Genomic DNA, 21634 nt, shown 5'->3' on the forward strand with positions numbered 1-21634 from the left:
TTTGGTGGTTACATTTTTGTTTTTGTTACCTTACTACTTGTAATTTAGCAGTTTTCCTTTCCTTTCCTTTCCCTGCCTTTCCTTTCCTTTCCTTTCCTTTTTCCTTTCCTTTACTTTTTCCTTCTTCCTTTCCTTTCTGACAGGGTCTCGCTCTGTCACTCAGGCTAGAGTGCAGTCGTGTAATCTCACTGCAACTTCCGCCTGCCAGGTTCAAGCAATTCTCCCACCTCAGTCTCCCGAGTAGCAAGGACCACAGGTGTGCACCACTACGCCTGGCTAGTTTTTTGTATTTTTAGTAGAGGTGAGGTCTTGCTGTGTTGCCCAGGCTGGTTTTAGACTCCTGGGTGCAAGTGATCCGCCAACCTTGGCCTTCCAAAGTGCTGGCATTACAGGTGTGAGCCACCTCGCCTGGCCTATTCATCACTAATCAGAATTTCTATGATCAAATGACATGAAACATTGTTTCCACAAATGCAGTGGAAGGAAATGGCCTGGCAGTACCAATTTTGGAAGCAACATGCCCCCAGTCAGGCATAGGACACTGTGCCCCCAGTGTAGCAGCATCTCTGTATCTCACAGAGAAGGGTGATGGGTCCTCCTCAAGGCAGCTCCGCCAGAAAATCTCATGAGCTGCCTGGCATGGCTTGAGGTTGCCTTTTAAATGGACTCAGCAAATACATGTTTGTTCATCTTGATTATACACAATAAGCAACTACTCTGTATAGTACAAGTAGTCCATGGTTTTTTGCATTTGATTTAAACCAGAGGCATGTGATATTGATGGTTACTGCCTTCATGACTGCACCTGCATCCTGATTTCATAATGGGATGTTATCCTGAGACCAGTTAGACAATGGAACAGTGATCTTGGCTTCTGGTGAGACTGACAGCAGGTTTAGTGTGGTCAGGGTCTCCCTGCCTATAGATGGTGTTAGAATGGTGCTCTGGAAGCTTTATTCCATTATCTTCTGTGCATAATCTGAGTAGAGTGGAGATTGAAGGCCTGAATGCATAGTAAATATCTGACTTAATTTCTGCCGCAGTGGAAAGTGTGTGATAAAACATTTATGAAATACGTAGCACAGCCCCGGCCAGGTAGCTCAGCACAGGTGCATGTTGCATTCAGAAGTAGTGCTAGATACTATCCCGTTACTGGCAGTACATACATCAGTGATCAAAGCAGATTCAAGAAAGACCCCCTGCCTTCTTGGAGTGAAGATTTTGTTGGGATGGGGGTGAGGGGACAGACAATAGAAAAACCAGTGAGTGAAGTCTCTACCATGGCGGCTGGTCAGGAATGCTATACAGAAGAATCCAGGAGGGAAGAGAGTTAGGTGGTTTCGGCGGTGGAGTGGCATTGTTCAGTTGGTGATGAGAAAAGTTGTGGTGATCTGGTGACATCTGAGTGGATTTGCAGAAAGGAAAGATACAAGCCTAGGAGATACCTGGGGGAGGAGCATTCCAAGCAGAGCAAACAGCTGCAAAGGCCCTGGGGGGAACATGCTCTTAGGGTACAAGCAATGGGGGTGGAGGAGTGGGGCAGCCATGGGGAGGGAAGGGAGCAAGGCCTGGTGGGGTGAGGCCAGCATGGAGGAGCCTTGAGAGGGTTTGCCCTGATGTGGTGTTTAGCAGGATCATTCTTACTCCTGAGTTGAAAATAGTCTTGAGGGGGAGGTGAGGGCAGAGCAGGCCACCCTAATGAGGCCCAGCGGTGAAGTGCAATGGCCCAAGTGGGCGTCCCTTGGCAGCGTGAAAACAGAAACAGCAAGGTTTGCTGTTGACTTAGATGTGGAATGTGAGAGAGAGCAGGGCATTGGGGGTTCAGGGTGAGGACAGGGTGGCTGTGGATGAGGTAGGGCAGACATTGGGGGCAGCAGGAGGTCAGAGATTGTCTGGATGTAGCGGTTGAGACCCCATAGGTGCCTAATGAGGCGAGGCCAGCATCAGGTGTATGAGCCCAGAGTTGTCGAGAGACTGTGGGGCAGGGGGTCAGCATCTGAGATGTCCCCTCACAGTGGACGCAGCTTGGCAGGAGAGGAGGAGGAACTTGAATACCGAGCCTGCTGAGTCCCAGTTCCAAGGTCAAGGAGGTGAGGGGAGCCAGTGCTGGGGCAGGGGGAGTAGGCAGGTGTGGGATTCCTAAAGCCAAGATTTTTTTTGAAGGCATTTTGTGCAGGAGAGTGACATCTGCTGTGGGCACCCTGGGAACTTGGCACAGGTTTGGCAGCACCGAGAGCACTGATGAGCGCTTTTGGAGGAGCAAAGGGAGCCAAACCCTAATGGTAGTGTGTTCCTGAAAGGACAGGAGAGAGGCTTGGAAAAAGGAACAGAGAAATAAGGCGGTAGCCAGAGGAGGAGAGTCGGCAGGGGGTTAAGTTGGCAGAAATGAGGGCCTGTTTACACCCTGAGGACAGAAGCAAACAGGGAGGATCGGTTCCTGACACAGGAGAAACAAATCTCTGTCGTGGTGTTCACAGACACGGGTTAGGATTGGCTGCACGGATGACAGAGCACTGTGGGTTCTCCCAGAGTTGCTGGGGGGAGGCAGAGTCGGTGGGCACAGGTGAGGGTCCAGGATGCAGGAATCCTGGAGCTCAGAAGGTCCATTGTTCCCTTCTTGTAAGATGTGGCCAGTGTTGTGAGCTTCACATCTGTGCCTTGAAAAACACCACATCTCTTTGCAGAATTGTTTGCTATGTGTATACACACTCAGTAGAAACAAATATTGGAAACAGTCAGTGCCCACCATCAATAAGGAATGGTTGAACACACTGTGGTATAAGCTTAGACTATTTTAGCTTGGGTTATTTTGCATGATTAAAAATGTTCTGGCCAGGTGCGGTGGCTCATGCCTGTAATCACAGCACTTTGAGAGGCCAAGACAGGCGGATTGCTTGAGCTCAGGAGTTTGACACCAGCCTGGGCAACATGGTGAAACCCTGTCTCTACTAGAAATACAAAAACTAGCTGGGTGTGGTGGTGTGCGCCTGTAGTCCCAGCTAACTCAGGAGGCTGAAGTAGGAGGACCACTTGAGCCCATGAATGTGTCATTGCACTCCTGGGGGACAGAGTGAGACTCTGTTAGAAAGAGAGAGAGAGGAGAGAGAGGGAGAGGGAGAGGGGAAGGAGGGAGGAAGGAAGGAAGGGAAGGAAGGGAAGGAAGGAGGGAAGGAAGGAAGGGAATGAAAGAAATGGAAGGAAGGAGGGGGAGGGAGGAAAGAAGTTCAGCCAGTTGCCTTGGGAGTTCTCCATTGCACTGTTAAGTGAGAAAAGCAAAGATGTTTATGGTTTTTCAAAAACAACTGAAACAAAACCTGTGTGTGTGAGTGGGCAAGGATATGGCTATAGGAACATGGGGGAGATTAAGAAAGGGATATACACGACTTAGCATTTGTTACAACTGTTGGGGGAGGAATGGAGTGTGGAAAAAGAAAAAAAAGGAAAAGAGTGTGCATACCATCCCGTGTATGTGTTTACGAAGGGACGCTTGGAAGACTGGTCCCCAAAATGTTGGTAATGATTTATCAGGGTGCTGCAGTTCTAGTTGATTTTTTTTCATACTTTTGTATATTTGAGTCTTTTACAGAAAGCATTTATTATTTATGTAATAAAAATCTAAATGAAAATATTTCCGTTACGGGAAAAATATAGCCGATACAGTGTTATTCTAAAAATGTTTGCTTGGTTCACCACTGAACTTAAAATGCTTTTAAATGAGGGAACGTGATGATGACATGATTATGACAATTTGCCCTGGAGTTACCTAGCTGATGTATAGGAAGCTGACGTTTCTTTTGGCTTATGTAGAAATGTTTGTGGTGTCTAATTTCACAGATGCACATTGACTCTCATGAAGCCCTTGGAGTGTTAAATACATTATTTGAGATTTTGGCCCCTTCCTCCCTCCGTCCGGTGGACATGCTTTTACGGAGTATGTTCGTCACTCCAAACACAATGGTGAGTCTCTTGCCTGACTCAGCAGATGAATCTAGAGGGCTTGTTCAAGCACTGATTACTGGGACCACCCCCAGAATGTCTGAGTCAGTCAGTTTGGGTGGAGCTTGAGAGTTCGCTTTTTTTTTTTTTTGCGCAGGGCAGGGGATGAGTCTCACTGTGTTGCCCAGGCTGGAGTGCAGTGGTGCGGTCTCGGCTCACTGCAAGCTCCACCTCCAGGGTTCACACCATTCTCCTGCCTCAGCCTCCCAAGTAGCTGGGGGTACAGGTGCACGCCACCATGCCTGACTAATTTTTTGTAGTTTTAGTAGAGACGGGGTTTCACCATGTTAACCAGGACGGTCTTGATCTCCTGACCTCGTGATCCGCCCACCTTGGCCTCCCAAAGTGCTGGGATTACAGGTGTGAGCCACCGCACCCGGCCTGTTTTTTTTTTTGGAGACGGAGTCTTGCTCTGTCACCCAGGCTGGAGTATAGTGGTGCGATCTCGGCTCACTGCAACCTCCGCCTCCCAGGTTCAAGCGATTCTCCTGCCTCAGCCTCCTGAGTAGCTGGGACTACAGGCGCGTGCCACTGTGCCTGGCTAATTTTTTGTAGAGACAGGGTTTCACCCTGTTAGCCAGGATGGTCTCAATCTCCTGACCTTGTGATCTGCCCGCCTCAGCCTCCCAAAGTTTACAGGTGGATTACAGGTGGCTCTCACACCGAGCCAAGAGTTTGCATTTTTAACACATTCCCAGGTGATACTAATGCTGCTTTTCTGGGACCACACTTTGAGACTCAGTGATAGAAAGATTTATTGGTAGGATAGTAAAATAGGAGTATTTTTTTTTTTCACAAAATTGGCAATTGGGGGAAATTTAATCTTCCTTTTTTCTTTAGCTATGACTTATGTATTCTGTTTATTTTAGGCATCTGTGAGCACTGTTCAACTGTGGATATCAGGAATTCTGGCCATTTTGAGGGTTCTGATTTCCCAGTCAACTGAAGATATTGTTCTTTCTCGTATTCAGGAGCTCTCTTTCTCTCCATATTTAATCTCCTGTCCAGTAATTAATAGGCTAAGAGATGGGGACAGTAATTCAGCACTAGAAGAACACAGTGAAGGGAAACAAATAAAGAATTTGCCAGAAGAAACATTTTCAAGGTATGCTTTCTATCTGAGCCTAGAACTAACCCATGCCTTTTGCGAAGTCACTTGGTGTTTTATGATCAGTTAAGTCTGGAATAACACCTGGTCTCGCTTCAGTTCTGAGCTGGGTAAAGAAGTCTGTATCAGTGTAATTTTCTAATCTGTCCTGCCTTATCTGTGGCTCTTGTTTCATACCTCTCTTGAGGTTCTGTCATGTTCTGTCTCTTGTCCTCAGTAGAGATGCTACAGCAGTGGCTTGCTCAGGTAGGGCAGGGCAGTGGGGTGGCTGTCCTGGGGGCAGGCAGTAGGCGTGCATTGCCTTCAGGGAAGTTAAAACCCAAGAGAAGCCACAGAAAGTGAATCTTATATTCTCACCATGTGCCAGCAGTTTTACACGCTGTCAGTAATAAAAATACTTCTCCCTGCAAGGCAGACTGCCTCCAGTAAATACCTGCAGTATCAAATCCTGTCTTCCCTCATAAATTGTTTGGAAGCTCCCTCAGGACAGTGATCAGGCACTCATAAATGCTTGCTGCTTAGATGGGTCCCTCTCCACCTCTGCTGGATTCTGAGTGTTCACTGAGTTAGAGCTGCTGCTGCAAATGTGCTGCTTCTGGCTGAGTGGCTGTGACTTCACGCAGTCGTCATTTGGTTTGTCGTCAGTGAAGATGCCCTGTGTTGTCGATGGAGATAAGCCCAGTAAGCCTGCTGGGCACCTTTTTTTTGCAGGTTCAGCAGGCAGCCCGTGGCTTTCCCTCTGTTGCATTGAAGCAGCTGGCTAAAACTGATGGTACATTAAATTCCTATGACAGATGATCAGCTTGTATTTGTGTAATGGTGTACAGTTTACAAAGCTTAAAAAAATACTACCTGCCATTTCATCCTCAGCGAGGAAGGTGATACACAGAGAGAAAAAGTGACTGTATCCAAGGCGATGGTGTTACGCGTTTCACTTTAACGGTTTAATGTACTTTACTTCTATTTTTACTTTATATTTACCACATATATTTTCATATATACTTGGCATAAGTGCTTTATAGTAGTCACCTAATTCACTGTCACCCTTTTTGTTTCTTGGAAGGTTTCTATTACAACTGGTGGGTATTCTTTTAGAAGACATTGTTACAAAACAGCTGAAGGTGGAAATAAGTGAGCAGCAGCATACTTTCTATTGCCAAGAACTAGGCACTCTGCTAATGTGTCTGATCCACATCTTCAAGTCTGGTAGGTGAATCACATTAGTCTTTCTCGAGTATCTCGTTCCCCATTCTGCACTGTACACTCTCAGAGTGTAGGAGCTATGCTGCCCGGTAGAAACTCTGCCTTGCCCAGCGTGCCAGTTGAAAATGTTTGTTGCTGTAAGAGAGTCAGCCTGATCCCTATGACCCAGCAGTTCTACTCTTGAGTATATACCCAAAAGGATGGAAAGCAGGGTGGTGAAAAGATGTTTGCATGCCAGCGTTCCTAGCGGCATGATTCACAACAGCTAAAATGTGGAAGCGACTCAAGCGTCCATCGACGGGTGAATGGATCAGCAGAATCTGGTGTGTGCTTAGAGTGGAATATTATTGGACCTTAACAAAAGGACGTTCTGACACGCGCTGCAACATGGGCGGCCCCGAGGACATTCTGCTAAATGAAATAAGCCAGTCACAAAAGGACAAATACTATGTGATTCCTCTTATATGAGGGACCTAGAGTACTTAATTCATAGATACAGAAAGTACAGTGGTGGTTGCCAGGGGCTGCAGGGGAGGGGGAGTTATTTTTACAAGATGAAAAGAGTTATTCTAGAAATGAATGGTGGTGATGGTTGTATAACAGTATGAATGTATTTAATGCTACTGAACTGTGCAGTTAAAAATAGTTAAGATGAGCCAGGTGTAATGGCTCATGCCTGTAATCCAAGCTCTTTGAGAGACCAAGGCAGGAGGATTGCTTGAGCCAAGGAGTTTGAGACCAGCCTCAGCAACATGGCAAGACCCCATCTGTACAAACAGACTAGCAGGGATAGTGGTGTGCCTGTGGTCCCAGCTACTCGGGAGACTGAGGCTGGTGGATCGCTTGAGCTCAGGAGGTCAAGGCTCTAGTGAGGTATGTTCATGCCTCTGCACTCCAGCCTCGACTAGAGAGTAAGACCCTGCCTCAAAAAAACAAAACAAGACCCAAAAATGGTTAAGATGGGCCAATCACAATGGCTCACGCCTATAATCCCAACACTGCGGGGGGTCAAGGTGGAAGGATCTCTTGAAGCCAGGAGTTTGAAACCAGCCTCAGCAACATAGCGAGACCCCTATCTCTACAAAGAAAATAAAAAACTGGCTAGATATGGTAGGCACATGCCTGTAGTCCCAGCTACTTGGGAGGCCGAGGTGGGATGATAGCTTGAGCTTGAGACCAGCCTGGAAAAGATAGCAAGAGACCCCATCTCCACAAAAATAAAAAAAATAAAAAAATTAGCCAGGGGTAGTGACATCAGCCTGAGCCCAGGAGGTCAAGCTGTAGTGAGCCACGATCGTGCCACTGCACTCCAACTTGGGCGCGAGATCGAGACCATCTCTCTAAAGAAAGAAAATGACAAGGACAGTGAACCCAAGAAAGTCATAAGACACCAGCTGTGCAGCAAGCATAGAAAGCAACCCGTCCAAATTAGGACAGTGTGTTTTCCAAGAAGAACGATCATTTGTCATGAGAATGCTTTGCTTTAAATAAATGAGTAAATAGCTAGAAGACTAGTTCTAGGGGATAGGCACATCTTTCTTCTCTCAACAAGAAAAAAGAAAGGCAATTCTAATCTCTAGGAAAAGCAAATAGCATTAAGTCATGGTCCAAATATGAGGCAAACCAAAATATGGCTTGATTTTTCAGCAGTTCATCTGTTGGAAGCCCTTGATATTAAAAAGGTTCTCCTTTAAGCAGCTTGGAGGTCATGATCAAAGACCCATAGAAAGAGATGCCATCCTTTTAGGATCCTTGGCTCTCTTGGGAACTGTATTCACATAGTCATAATGTAAGTATTGCTTGAGCTTTCATTTTTGGAATCAATATGTGACTGAAACACTGAAGACCTACTGACTTAATTATGGTTTCAGAACAGAATGAAAATGTCTTCAGTTCTGATGAATATAAAAGGAAAACTAACCAAGTTAATTTGGCAAGTAGATGGGTGGGAATGGAAGGGGCACTAAAATCCTTACCTAGCATTGTTGGAGTTACATGATTACATCATCTGAAGTTGACAGACCAAAATATAGAGGCTTCAGAGGTATCCAGATAGAGCTAAACATGTAACTCAGGTTGTTAGGAGGTAGTATAAATGAGCCAAATCTCCTCTTTATTACCGTAGAGTTAATGGGTAATGTCTAAAGTTGTCTGAAGTCTGTAAATCATGACAAATTATGATGTGGTGATTGTATTCAACAGTCTTTCAGTTGCAGGGATAAAACCCCAATTTAAACTAGAGTAAGAGAAAGAAATTTGTTGGTTTGAGCTCTTGGAAAGTGCAGGCAAGGGTAGTTGGTAGGACTGCATCTAGTGTTATAATTCTGTGGTCTGCATTGTATATTTATGCATCTCAGCTCTGCTTTCTTCTCTTAATTTGTATAATTTTTAAATTTTGTTTTAAAGATAGGGTCTCACTTTGTCACCTGTGCTGAAGTGCAGTGGTGTGAAGCGCAGTGCGAGGCTCACTCTAGCCTCAAACTCCTGGGCTCTAGAGTTCTTCCTGCCTCAGCCGTCTGGGTAGCTGAGACAATAGGCATGCACCACCATGGCTGGATAGGTTTTAAAATTTTTTTGTAGAAATGGAGGTCTTGTTATGTTGCCCAGGCTGGTCTTTAACTCCTAGCTTCAGGTGATCCTCCTGCCTCGGCTTCCCAAAATGCTGAGGTGATAGGTGTGAGCCACTGCGCCCAGTCTCATCTCTGCTTCCTGTCTCAGCCCCTCAAGTAGGCATGTGATTGGCCTTGCATGAGCCATATGGGTGACCATAAACCGCTGAATGCTCTGGTCCACCTGGGCCAAATGGGAGACTGGACAGCATTCCATTGATGAGGAGGTGGGGCTAGTCTCCAGGAGTAAGGGAGAGGAGCGCATGCAGTAACTGATGGTCTGCTGCACGGGATAGCAGCGCATCAGTTAGAATTTTGGAGGTAAGTACCAGAACTGAAAACAGAAATGATAACAAGTAGTTGCCTTAAAAAGGGATGGGGCAGGGTGCTTTTGTGATCAGAAGCTCCTTTCTCTTACTGATTTTTGTATACCTTTTGCGGACATACCCTTAGAGTAAAAGATAATTAGCATTTTCAGTCTTGGTCCATTTGAGGAGTGGCCCGCCTCCCTGCTAGCAGGCTCTGGGTCTGCTAGGTTCAGTTGAGCATCCTGGCTCTTGCCTGCATGGAACTTACAGTCAGTGAGTCAGTATTACAAGTCTTAATATTTCCTATGAAGGAAAACAATAGTGCAGTGACAGACAAAATGGGTGGGCAGGCAGAGGCAGGATTTCCGAGGGGGAGAAGTAGCTAGCTTTTTGCAGAGAAATGTTCCGGCACCCGAGAGAGCAGCTGAGAGTGCAGGCAGGCAGGAGGCGAGTGGGGCCTGGCCGCACAGCGCCACAGAGTCCCAGAGAAAGGGGCCTCTTCATGGCCACTGCATTCAGCTGCTGTCACCCTCCACACAGGCCATGACCAAAATTTAATTTTGATGATGGACTCTAGTTTTTGAGCTTACTTGCTATTATTGAAAGAATTTTCTTGTTTCTTTTTAAAGATCTTCAGATTATGCTTCATTGACCACTGTAATAAGTTTAAAGTTGAGAAAATGTGCCTTGTTAATGAATGATAGGTCAATTTTAATATGTTGGTCATTTTAATATTTTGCCACCAGTTGGTTTGAATCTGATGCCAAGAGGAGACAGCCTCATTTCTTTTTGAGATGGAGTCTCGCTCTGTCGCCCGGGCTGGAGTGCAGTGGCCGGATCTCAGCTCACTGCAAGCTCCGCCTCCTGGGTTTATGCCATTCTCCTTCCTCAGCCTCCCGAGTAGATGGGACTACAGGTACCTGCCACCTCACCCAGCTAGTTTTTTGTATTTTTTAGTAGAGATGGGGTTTCACTGTGTTCGCCAGGATGGTCTCGATCTCCTGACCTCGTGATCCGCCCATCTCGGCCTCCCAAAGTGCTGGGATTACAGGCTTGAGCCTCCGCGCCCAGCCGAGACAGCCTCATTTCTAAGGACTAGTCTTGCCTTCGTGGGATAAGGGTGGTATGTTCTGTGTCCTTCTACATGTCTGAGCGGTCTCTACAGCTCAGAGGTGTTCACTGTCTTATTGTGCTGATTTCCTCTTCTTCCATCTCAAAATTGAGGCAAAATACTTTTACTATTGAAGTGTTGTCCAATAGAACTTCCAGCAGAGACGGGATGTCTGCACTGTCTAATTTAGTTGCTTTTAGCCACGTCTGCACTGTCTAATTTAGTTGCTTTTAGCCACGTCTGCACTGTCTAATTTAGTTGCTTTTAGCCACGTGTGGTGTTCCGTACCTGAAATGTGGCTGGTCTGAGTGGGTAGCTTAATTTATAATTTTATTTAATTTTAATTAAGTTTAAACAGCTCAGTGTGGATAGTGGCTCCTGTATGAAACTGCAGGTCGGTTGAGAAGCATCTTTACTGGAGAGAGTGGAGGGCTTGAAGGGGGCACGTGGGTTACCTGCTGCTATCTTTGACCTTATTTAATTGGCCCAGCATTTGCAAGTAAGTTGTCTGTGCGTGTATATATAAATGTCTGTTTCTGTCTTCTTGTTTCGTTTGACTGCATTTGTTTGAAAGACACTAGGTGGCAGAATTACTATATTTGGTTGGTTTCAAGATAAGAGTTGAAGTAATCCATCTTGTGTTTTTATATCAGTAAGGTGTGTTTAACATGTAAAATTGGTAATTTGTATTCACGTCCTGCTTAAGCAAAGGCTATGAATTCCACCCTTACACTGAAAATGGAGACCTTTGAATTTGTCCATTTCAGGCATTACTTCTTAAACAATGCCTGGTTCAGGAACTAGTCAGAATGGCACCCTTGACTTTTAGTTTCCTGCTTTTCCTTTTGTTGGGGGAGGAGGGTATTTAGCCCAAAGCTGTTTGCCTATTTCAGATTCCATCTAGGAGAAGCAGAATAGCCAAGAAAGATGCGTGTCCTCCTGTTCACAACATTTGGGGTAACCAGCATCCCTCTCTTTTGGTCCAAGACAGACGGTCTAGAAACAGATGATGGTGCCAGAGGCCCAGGGGGTGGGAGCATCGGCTTGGTTTGTTGTCCATGTGGCTGCTTTAGAGCTGTCTGGCTTTGCAGCCTCAACACGGCGGTCCAGCTTTGCTCACTGTGATTTTCAAGGACACATCTTGTGCCCTTCCCTGCCTGCCATCCAGACCATACTCAGGGTGGCAGGAGCTGCTGCCCCTTCCTCCCTGAGTCCTGGTCATGGGTGGTGGAGATGTACCATGACCCTCATGGAGACATGCTCACCCTTCCTCTGTGGCAGAGGGGATGGCTGCACGACAGCTCTTTCCCTGTCCTTTCCAGAGTGTCCGTGGTTCCACTTCATGGGGCAAAGCAGGAATACTGGAAGAGAGAGAAAGTGGTCCTTTCTGTAGTAATAAAGTTGGCATTGATTCAAGTTCACCCTTGGGGAAAGGACGGGGCTACTAACAACTATCATGCTGGAAGCAATGGAATTTTCTCGTGGGTGTGTGGTAGGTTTAATTTTAAGTATCCCAGTTAATTCTTAGAACAGCTCTGTGAAGTATTTCCCCTGCTTGAGTTCTAAAAGATCCTGTGCCAAAACCAAGAATGAAAACCCAAGCATTCTTTCTTGCCCATCGATCTTTCTCTCATCGGGCCACTTCTTGGGTTGATAGTGGTGAATGTAGCCGCTGGCAATTGCAGAATACCCACCGTGGGCCCCAGTCACTGTGTGGCGTGGATTAGAGGTGGTTCTCTCCATGTCATAGCTGAACAAGCCCAGCCCAGAGAGGTTTCTGCCCTAGGAGCTCTTGATGGTGGAATTGGGATGCGATCCCACATCCTGCCTGTTTTGAAAGCAGCATTGTTTATTTCCAGTTCCTGCTGCCATTGTTCCTTTTAGTCTTTCTTTGTTTAGCTCACAAAATCAGGACTTGGGGAGCTGCTGCGTGCAGCTGTAGCTGTTTCTCTGGATGCAGCCTGCGTCCACCTTCCTGCCCCCTCCTTTCTTGCAGCCATCGTGGTCTCTGGGCACTTGGTCCCTTTCTCTTCCCCCAAGTGCCTTTGGCTCCCCTGTGCCACCCTGGTGATCCACAGGCTCTGCCTTCTTTCTGTCTCAGACTGCTGCTCATCACTACCCGGGACCCTAGCAAGGGAGGTTCCTCCGAGAAGCATCTTCTAATCTCAGCCATGTTCTCAGTGCCGCTGTTGGCTTTGTTAAATAATGGTAGCTACTGTAACAAATACACCAACATTTACGTGGCTTCACACCAGAGAAGGTTGTTTCTTGGTTTTATGACAATGTGTTGAGGGTGTTCCTGGTTCACGGATGGCTTCCCTCCAAGTGGGAATTCGGGGACCCAGGCTCCTTTCCTTCTTTTGGTTCTCTTCTCTGGGCCTCCACATCCTCTGTGTCTAGTTGGGAACAAGGAGAGGGAAGGTAGAGAAGAAGGCTCTGTGGCCTTGGACAAGTGACATGCATGCCTTTGCTGGTGTTCTCTGCTGGTGATGGGTCACAGCCCCACCCCATACAAGGGGACTGGGAGACGCCATCCTGCTGCCTCCCAGCAGCAAGCAGCACTGTGGCCTCTGATGTGTTTTCTGTGAGGATAAGAGCAGGCGATTCCAGGATGAGTAAAGTCAGGGAAACCCTTGGAAGGAGGGGACCAGGCGGGTGTCACCATGGGATTAGTGGTGGCTTCAGAATGAGCCACCAAGAGTGCAGTGCCTTCCAAAGTTTTTGCTATTCTGATATGCCCACACCATGCCCAGCAGGTGTCTGCCTTCCTCTCTGCTGAGAGAGTGATGAATCCTTCTCATGAACCTCTGTCCAGTTCTTCCTCCCTCCACCTGGAAGGGACCCTGGGTGCCTTGTAACATCCCGGCGGAACAGGGGACCTTCTGTCCTGTTCCCAAGCTCAGCCTCATCCTCCTGCTGGCTTCCCAACCCCTCTTATGTCTGCTTCCTCACGCCACATCCTTCTGGATTCTCTGGAATTGAATTTTGCCTTTGATGCTTATTTAAAAATATCCATTGCAGGCCAGGTGTGGTGGCTCACACCTGTAATCCTGTGTACTTTGGGAAGCCAAGGCAGGCAGATTGCTTGAGCCCAGGAGTTTGAGATTAGCCTGAGCAACATGATGAAATCCTGTTTATAGAGAATACAAACAGGGCATGGTGGCGGACACTTATACTCCCAGCTAGACAGAAGGATTGACTGAGCCCTGGAGGCCAAAGCTACAGTGGGCTGTGATCATGCCACTGTACTCCAGTCTGGGCAACAGAGTGAGACCCTGTCTTAAAAAAAAAAAAAAAATCCATTGCATACTTCACCATAGTGAAACGTGTGTCTTACCTTTCCTTTCCGGCCTGTAGCTGCTCTTTTGCACTTACAGCCGCACTAAGTCAACCTTAAATTAAAAGCAAACCAGCACTTCCTGTGCTCTCCTGCTTCCTTCAGGAGGGGTCCCTCCCTCTGTGTACACTCCATTCTCATTGCCCCTGGTGGTTGGTTTCCCTCTTGGTTCTCAAGCCGTGGCAGCCTGCCTCTTACCATCTTTACTGAAAAGTCCTTTGCAGAGGCTGCCTGTGTTCTTTCTTTCTCGGTGCCTCTCATCCTGGGCCCCCCAGCTCGATTCTGTGGGGCTGCCCTCTCCTCACTCAGCAGCTTGCAGGGTCTTCTCTCTCCAGCCACTTAATTGGTTGTGTTCCCTGAGTTGCTGTCCGTAGTCTCTCGTCACTGTTTTCTCTGTGTCTCTGCCTCTCTCCTCGGCCTTGGTAGGTCCCTCCCCTTTGTGACCCTGGCCGTTGCTCTCGTGGACAACTTTCTCTTGCTGGTCCGCGTAGTCTTGGCATCCAGCTTCGCGATATGGGACTTGTCCTGCCAGTACCTCAGACTTGCGCTGAAAATTGAACTAGCACCACTGTCACCCTCCAGGACCTGTTCTTGTTAATTGGGTCATTAGGGATGTTCCAAATCCCAGCATTGTTGTCCATTCCTCCTCCCGCCAGCCCAGGGACCCTGACCTTACCTCCTCCTCTCCATTTACCGGGAGGTGGCCCTCAGAGTCTGTCTCATCTTCCACCCGAACTTCCCTATAGACTCCCCGCTGCTGCCCAGGGGCTGCACACTTCCTCTGTGCCTCATGCAGTACTGAGCCCTTTACCTGGGTTCTCCTGTTTGCTCCTTATTGCAACCCTGCAGACAGATACAGCTCTTAATTCCATCTTAAACCTGAGGAAGCTGAGGCCCCAGGTAAGGTACATCCAAGGTCACTCAGGTAACAAACTGTAGAGCCACGATCTGAACCAGGCAGTCTGATTCGGAGCCTGTGTTGACACTCAGCCACCTAGCACACAGCTCGGATTGTGGGTTTCTATTACGTGTTCAAAACCCCCACATCCCGGTCTGTCCCTGCACGTGCTCTGTGGCCTGGCTGCATCCTCTTGAAGGCAGCGCATGCGTCTTCACTCGAGGGGCCCGTGCAGGAAAGAGGGCCGCACAGAAGGGCGAGGCCAGTGCAGAATGGGCTGGAGGGGCGATGCTGAGTGTGAGGCAAGTGTAGAGAAATCCCAGGACACCTGGCGGAACCGGAGACCGGGCGTTAGAACTCGTCGCTGTGACCTGGTCTGTATTCTGAGTGTGCTGCTGCTTTTAGCTCGCTTCCTTAGTCTCAGGTTGTAGTTTAAGGCATTGTGGAGCCCTAAAACGCCTCTACTCTGTTTTTGCCTGTTTCAGGACCTTTTCACTTTCGGGATGTGTTGAATTTTTTTGTGTGTTTTTTAATTTTTTGAGATGGAGTCTTGCTCCATTGCCTAAGCTGGAATGCAATGGCACAGTCTTGGCCCACTGCAGCCCCTGCCTCCTGGCTTCAAGCGATTCTTATGCCTCTGCCTCCCAAGTACCTGGGATTACAGGCACCCGCCACCACGCCTGGCCAATTTTTATATTTTTAGTGGAGACAGGGTTTTGCTGTGTTGGCCGAGCTGGTCTCGAACTCCTGACCTCAAGTGATCCACCCACCTCGGCCTCCCAAAGTACTGGGATTATAGGCATGAGCCACCATGCCCGGCCTGAAATTTAATCAGAAGCAAAATTTTGACCCCAACAATGATGCTAGAAGGCCCAGATCTGGGGGAGAGGGCGACCTTGGCCAGATAGGCCTTTCTCTGTTTCCCAAGTCTTGCTGCCTCTCCCTGCTGTGCTTTGCAGCCTGTGCATGTCTCTGTGCCTTTGATCTTGTTTATCCAAAGGAGAGGATAGAATGAAGTCATGATTCCTGGAGCCCTGAGAAGGATGCTGTGGAGAAACTTGCAGGTAGAATCTAACTGAGTGTGTGGCTGCGGTGCCAGCATTGTGTGTGAGGAGGCTGACCGCTTGGCCTGCCCAGGCCCAGGATGCTCCATGGCCGGGCACAGAGGCCACTTGGCTGTCAGGTGTCAGGAGCCTGCAGAGAGCACACAGCCTGGACCGCAGGGAGCTGCCCATGTTCTTTCAGCACCTGTCATGCTTGCTCACCTGGCCTGCTTGCTCACCTGGCCTCTTACAGCATTTCTGTCCCTCAATTCTTAGCAAGCCCAGGAGCTGTTCAGTTTGGCAGGTGCCGAGTGCTGTTCCTGCCTGTGTAGCTGTGGCTCAGTCCTGTGGGGGGCCCCGCTGTGGCCCGAGTGCAGTGATTCGAGGTGCCGAGTGTTCCCTGACTCCTTCTTCAGGAGCTGTGTTCAGACTTTCACAGCTCTTGGCTTGGAGCTTCTGGAGGGCTTGGCATTGCCAACCAGTGCAGGGGTGGACAGTGGGAGACGAGGAATGCTAGCTTTCTTGACCAATCCATTAAATAAATGGGATATTGGCCAGGCACGGTGGCTCACGCCTGAATCCCAGCACTTTGGGAGGCTGAGGCGGGTGGATCACGACATCAGGAGTTCGAGACCAGCCTGGCCAACATGGTGAAACCCCCTCTATTCTAAAAATACAAAAACTAGCTGGGCGTGGTGGCAAACGCCTGTAATCCTAGCTACTCGGGAGACTGAGGCAGGAGAATAGGTTGAAACCAGAAGGCGAAGGTTGCAGTGAGCCAAGATCATGCCACTGTACTTCCACCTGGGCAACAAGAGTGAAACTCCATCTCAAAAAAAAAAAAAAAGCAGAATGTCTGTTTCTGCTTAGAAAAATCAGAATTTTCTAAATGCCAGGTGCTGTGGATATGTAAGTATGGGAAACAACTCAGCCTGTTTCATTTTTATGTAAAATCTCCACGTAGCCATGTGGCACTGGACCGAGATGAAAGCGAAGACATTTCTCCTTCTTAACTTTGTTTCTAGGAATGTTCCGGAGAATCACAGCAGCTGCCACCAGACTGTTCCGCAGTGATGGCTGTGGCGGCAGTTTCTACACCCTGGACAGCTTGAATTTGCGGGCTCGTTCCATGATCACCACCCACCCGGCCCTGGTGCTGCTCTGGTGTCAGATCCTGCTGCTTGTCAACCACACCGACTACCGCTGGTGGGCGGAAGTGCAGCAGACCCCGAAGTAGGTTCATAATGCCCACAGCCCAGGGCGCTGGCCCAGCACTCTGTCCTGAGACTCCCAGTAACCTGAGATTGGGCCACTGTTAAAGCATTTTCATTTTCCATTTTTTGTGAGGGCTTGTAAAATTTCTGCTGCATATTAATATTCCTTTCATGGACAGCATATTGTAGAGACAGACATGCAGTCCAGCTAAAGGCATTCAGAATAGCAATTGCTTTCTAAATGTGATTTTCTTTGGCAAGTTCTTTGACACCATTCCATCTTGTGGGATATGCTTGTCATGCTGTGTGGCTCCTACTAAGTTCTAGTCCTTCAGTTGGTTCCATAGCCAGACATGTTGCAATGTCTTAACTTTGTTATAAATTAAATGTGGTTCTGGTTATTCTTAGATAATGAAGTAACGATTTAGCAAATTTCAAAACTTCTTGGAAATATTTGACCATTCAAAAAGACTTACTAAGTCTCTCATTACGGGTGGCCCTCTTTTTGTAAAAGGTTTTCAGGCTTAAGCTCCATTTCTAGGTGCTCCAACACTCCGTTATTTGTATGCATATGGAAATAAAAGCTGTGACGCCCCCGCCCTAGCTGAATCCTCAGCACAGTGTTTCTGGAAGGCTCAAGATCCCACCCTGGGGAAAAGAAGTTCCAGAGAGAAAAGAGGGCAGGTGCTGCCGTGCCTCTCTGCTCAGTATGGATACTGGGCCATGTGCGGCCAGGGCTCGCAGTAGGGCCAGTTCATGGCACTCAGCTGGAAAGTCCACTGTTGGCGGGCATTCTTAACCATCCACTCTGTGCCGTGTGTAGTGGGGTGTGGCATCCAAGTATTTGAAATACTTGGAGGATGTCTTAGGCCTGTTATGATGACTGAGCACTGTGGGAGCAGGAGACAGAAAGTCAGTGTCTCCTAGTTCTGTGCTGCTTTAACGTGCAGAGAAATCAGCCGCGGATGCAGCAGATCACTCCTTTTCTGACAGGCCTGCTCACTCTGATGTTATATCAGAAAGCTCTGAATCTGGGAATTGTGTTCCCTGAATTGGAATAACAGAAATGCTTAGATGATCAGTGTTTAAAAGAAATAAACCAAAGGTAAATTTAGTTTGGAATTCAGCAAGCGTCTTCGTTCAGCCCTCTGAGGGCAAACTACAGCTTTTCATAAATGTAGGTAAATTCTGTGACTATTTCTTGATCCCCCTCTGACCCAGTTTTCCTTTATAACCTTCTGTATTGTTCCATTATCCTGAAATAACATTAATAGATTAGGCTGGGTATGGTGGCTCATGCCTATAATCCCAGCACCTTGGGAGGCCAAGGTGAGAGGATCACCTGAGGCCAGGACTTCTAGGCCAGCCCAGCCTGGCCAACATGGTGAAACCCTGTCTCTACTGAAAATAACAAAAATTAGCCAAGCATGGTGACAGGTGCCTGTAGTCCCAGCTACCCAGAAGGCTGAGGCAGGAGAATCGCTTGAACCTAGGAGGCAAAGGTTGCAGTGAGCTGAGATCACGCCACTGCACTCTAGGCTGGGTGACAGAGTGAGACTCCTTCTCAAAAAAAAAAAAAAAAAAAAAATTTAATGGATCAATGGATTTTTAACCTAATAGTTAAATTCAAAAAATACCGTTCTTTAATGGTAATGTAAAGGTAAAATTAAGAGAAGATAATATGTAACAAGCATTTTAGTATGTGAGTGTCTGAGGTCTCCCTGTGGTGGAAGGAAAAAATAAATCTCCATTAAGTGTCCAAGATGCCCATAGAGAGCAGAGCTGTTCCGGTTTAAACCGCTGCTCTTAGGACTGTGTTTTTCCAGCTATGGATGGTGGGGGATGAGTATCTTTTTATTTCCATGAGATGAGAAAAATGAATTACTAGACGTGTGAAACACAAAACACAGCTGCTCTTTTTTTATCCGGACTCAGCAGCTATAAAATTGCTCTATGCAGTTGCAGAAGTTCCTGCTGCTTACCCTTGACGCCCCCTTGGTTAGTGTGCATCTCCTTTCAGGCTGGCTCCCAGATGGGAGCTGGCTCCAGGCGACACTGGGTGCTCTGCTCCAGGAGGTCCTTGTGTGGGCCCTGCCCTGGCCTAGCCCCTCTCTTATGGACTCTGTCACCGTGGGTTTGATTCACTCAATCTGTCTTACCTTTTGGTGAGCTGTTAGAGTCCTGCCTATACTTCAGCACTTGTGGGTGTGTTGTGGTACACATGACATGTTGGTCACTTCCCAGCTCGTCTTGTTCTGAGTCACCCTGGATTTGGTACGTTCATTCGCCACTAGTAGCTGGCAGTATATGGCCTGAGATTTGGGGGACTTGTGCTGCTACAAATTGGGACTGAATTTGAATTGACACTGGCCCTTCTTTATGTCTACTGCTAATATTTGAATTGCAAATGCTGCCTCTTCTCTTTCAGAGGCTCATTACCCTATAGCTGTATTATTGCAAAGTACATAATTACAGCTTGAGTGTAAGTCATGCTGGGCTGGCAGGACAGCCGACTGAGAAAGGGCAAGTTTCCTATTAGTTTTCACATTGACACATAATTTACAATACAGTAAAAGGTACTTTTGTATCAGTTGTAGTCAGTAACAGCCCCCTCCCCTAACCACATCAAGATACAGAGCAGTGCTGTCACTTCAGATAGTTCCCTCTTCCTCTGCCATGTCCCACCCTCCCCAGGTCTAACCACCAGTCCGTGCTCTCTTCAGCCCATTGCAGAAGGTCGTAGAAATAGAATCTGTAGGCTGGGTGTGGTGGCTCATGCCTGTAATCCTAGTGCTTTGAGAGGCTGAAGTGGGAGGATCACTTGAGGCCAGGAGTTCGAGACTAGCCTGGGCTACCTAGCAAGACCCCATCTCCAGAAAAAAAAAGTTTGAAAATTACAAGCACGTCCCTGTAGTTCCAGCTGCTTGGGAAGCTGAGGCGGGAGGATCGCTTGAGCTCAGGAGTTTGAGGTTATAGTAAGCTATGATCGTGCCACTGTGCTCCAGCCTGGGTGACACAGCAAGACCTTGTCTTTGGGAAAAAAATTAAGAAAGAGATGGAACCATGCAGTGTGCAGCCTTTTGAGTCTGGCCCCTTTCAGTGAGTGGTGTGTAAAGTTCCGTCACGCGTTGCACACGCGTTGGTGGCTGGCTTCTTGTGACTGCTGAACATTATATGGCTGGGCTCTAGTTTGCTTTCACTTCACCAGTTGGGAAACAGAGAAAAGGCAGTTTTTAAAAAGTTTAAATCTGTAGAATTTTGGTTTTTACCGGTTCTCTTCTAAATGCTGAGGGATTACAGGAAGAGTTGTTGTATTTCAGAATATTCTTAGCTTGATGTGACCTCTCTCCCCGTTAAGGCCCTTTGCTGCAATGGGAAGGACGTCGTCCTCGGTCAGACCCTGAAGGTCAGAGGGGCACTTTGGGAGTGTGTCAACGTTTTAACTGTATGGACTGAGCCAAGAATCTCAAGGTTTATAATTCCCACCTATTGAAAAAGAAAAAAAGATAAATAAAGTGAGCCGAAGTCAGCGTAAAGTGAAATAACCTGTGTTAATGGGGGAGAAGTGTTTTTAAACAGAATTTCCATAACGTATACCCTGAACGTGTTTAGAGTGGTGATGTTTCACTGGGAAACGAACAGTAAAACGTGAAAGCAGGGAGATTTTCTTTCTGGCAGTTGGCAACTTTCATGGCAGATGGGGAATTTGAAAAGCAATTGCTCAATTATCAAACATAGCCAGTGTGAGTTCTGAAATAAAGGTGCTGATTGAATGTGCAGCTTTATGGTGGATTTTGTCATTCAGGCAAGCATTTTCATTTTCTGCCTGTTAAATTCTGTTTTCTTTAGCTTTTCATATGTGGTTTATTGTAGCTGGGGAATAGATAACTGAGAGTATATATTACACATACAACATTCTGATATGGCAGTATTTAAACCAACTTGTCTGTTTTAGAACTAGAATTAAACATAATCATCTTCAGTATTTTGCAAATAAGCTCACTGCCATCCAGAAACATTGTCAATGCATCTGTTGCTCCTTCTAGAAGACACAGTCTGTCCAGCACAAAGTTACTTAGTCCCCAGATGTCTGGAGAAGAAGAGGATTCTGACTTGGCAGCCAAACTTGGAATGTGCAATAGAGAAATAGTACGAAGAGGGGCTCTCATTCTCTTCTGTGATTATGTCGTAAGTTTGAAATGCCTGAAAATGGGGTTGAGGGAGGTGGGGACTGGGAGAACATCCTGAGTAGATGACACTTGCCTGGACCCTCTGGAACCCAGACTGCCCGGTATCCTGCCAGCTCCATCAAAACTAAATCTGGAATGAATGTTTACTTCTGCTCTGACATGTAATTGGAGACCGGGCCTGGCCTTCCAGTCACTGGATTCTAAGCTGGACTGTGAGAGTTTATGCAGCTGACTCATTTATCAAATGCCCAGCTGTTGGCTTCACGCCTACATGATGCTGGGCATATTTGTTAATTTGAGGGAAGCAATGGAATAATAATAACTAATGATTTAAAAAACAAGATAAGTGCATTGACTTTAGTGGAGTTCTGATTTTAAATTTTTTAAAAAATTAATACCAGGAGCAGTGGCTTATGCCTAAATTCCAGCAACTCGAGAGGCTGAGGTGGAAAGATCACTTGAGCCCAGGAGTTTGAGACAAGCCTGGGCTACGGTGTGAGACCCCCATCTCTAAAAAAATAAAAAATGAAAAATTATCCAAGTGTGGTGGCTCGTGCCTGCAATCACAGCTTCTTGAGAAGCTGAGGCCGGAGGATGGCTAGAGCGTGGGAGTTTGA

General features: G+C 47.2%; 1 protein-coding gene across 1 annotated transcript in view; it reads left to right on the top strand.

The window, feature by feature from the left end:
- The window catches only part of HTT (huntingtin), a 188082-nt gene that overhangs the window by 127870 nt on the left and 38578 nt on the right, over window positions 1–21634 (top strand). Inside the window, exons 36-40 of the mRNA XM_011935439.1 lie at window positions 3835–3957; window positions 4866–5101; window positions 6168–6310; window positions 16639–16846; window positions 20874–21015. Coding sequence (XP_011790829.1) covers window positions 3835–3957; window positions 4866–5101; window positions 6168–6310; window positions 16639–16846; window positions 20874–21015 — 852 coding nt within the window. The remainder of the gene's footprint in view (window positions 1–3834; window positions 3958–4865; window positions 5102–6167; window positions 6311–16638; window positions 16847–20873; window positions 21016–21634) is intronic.

The sequence above is a fragment of the Colobus angolensis genome, unplaced genomic scaffold (assembly GCF_000951035.1).
Source record: "Colobus angolensis palliatus isolate OR3802 unplaced genomic scaffold, Cang.pa_1.0 Scaffold143, whole genome shotgun sequence".
NCBI lineage: Eukaryota > Metazoa > Chordata > Mammalia > Primates > Cercopithecidae > Colobus > Colobus angolensis.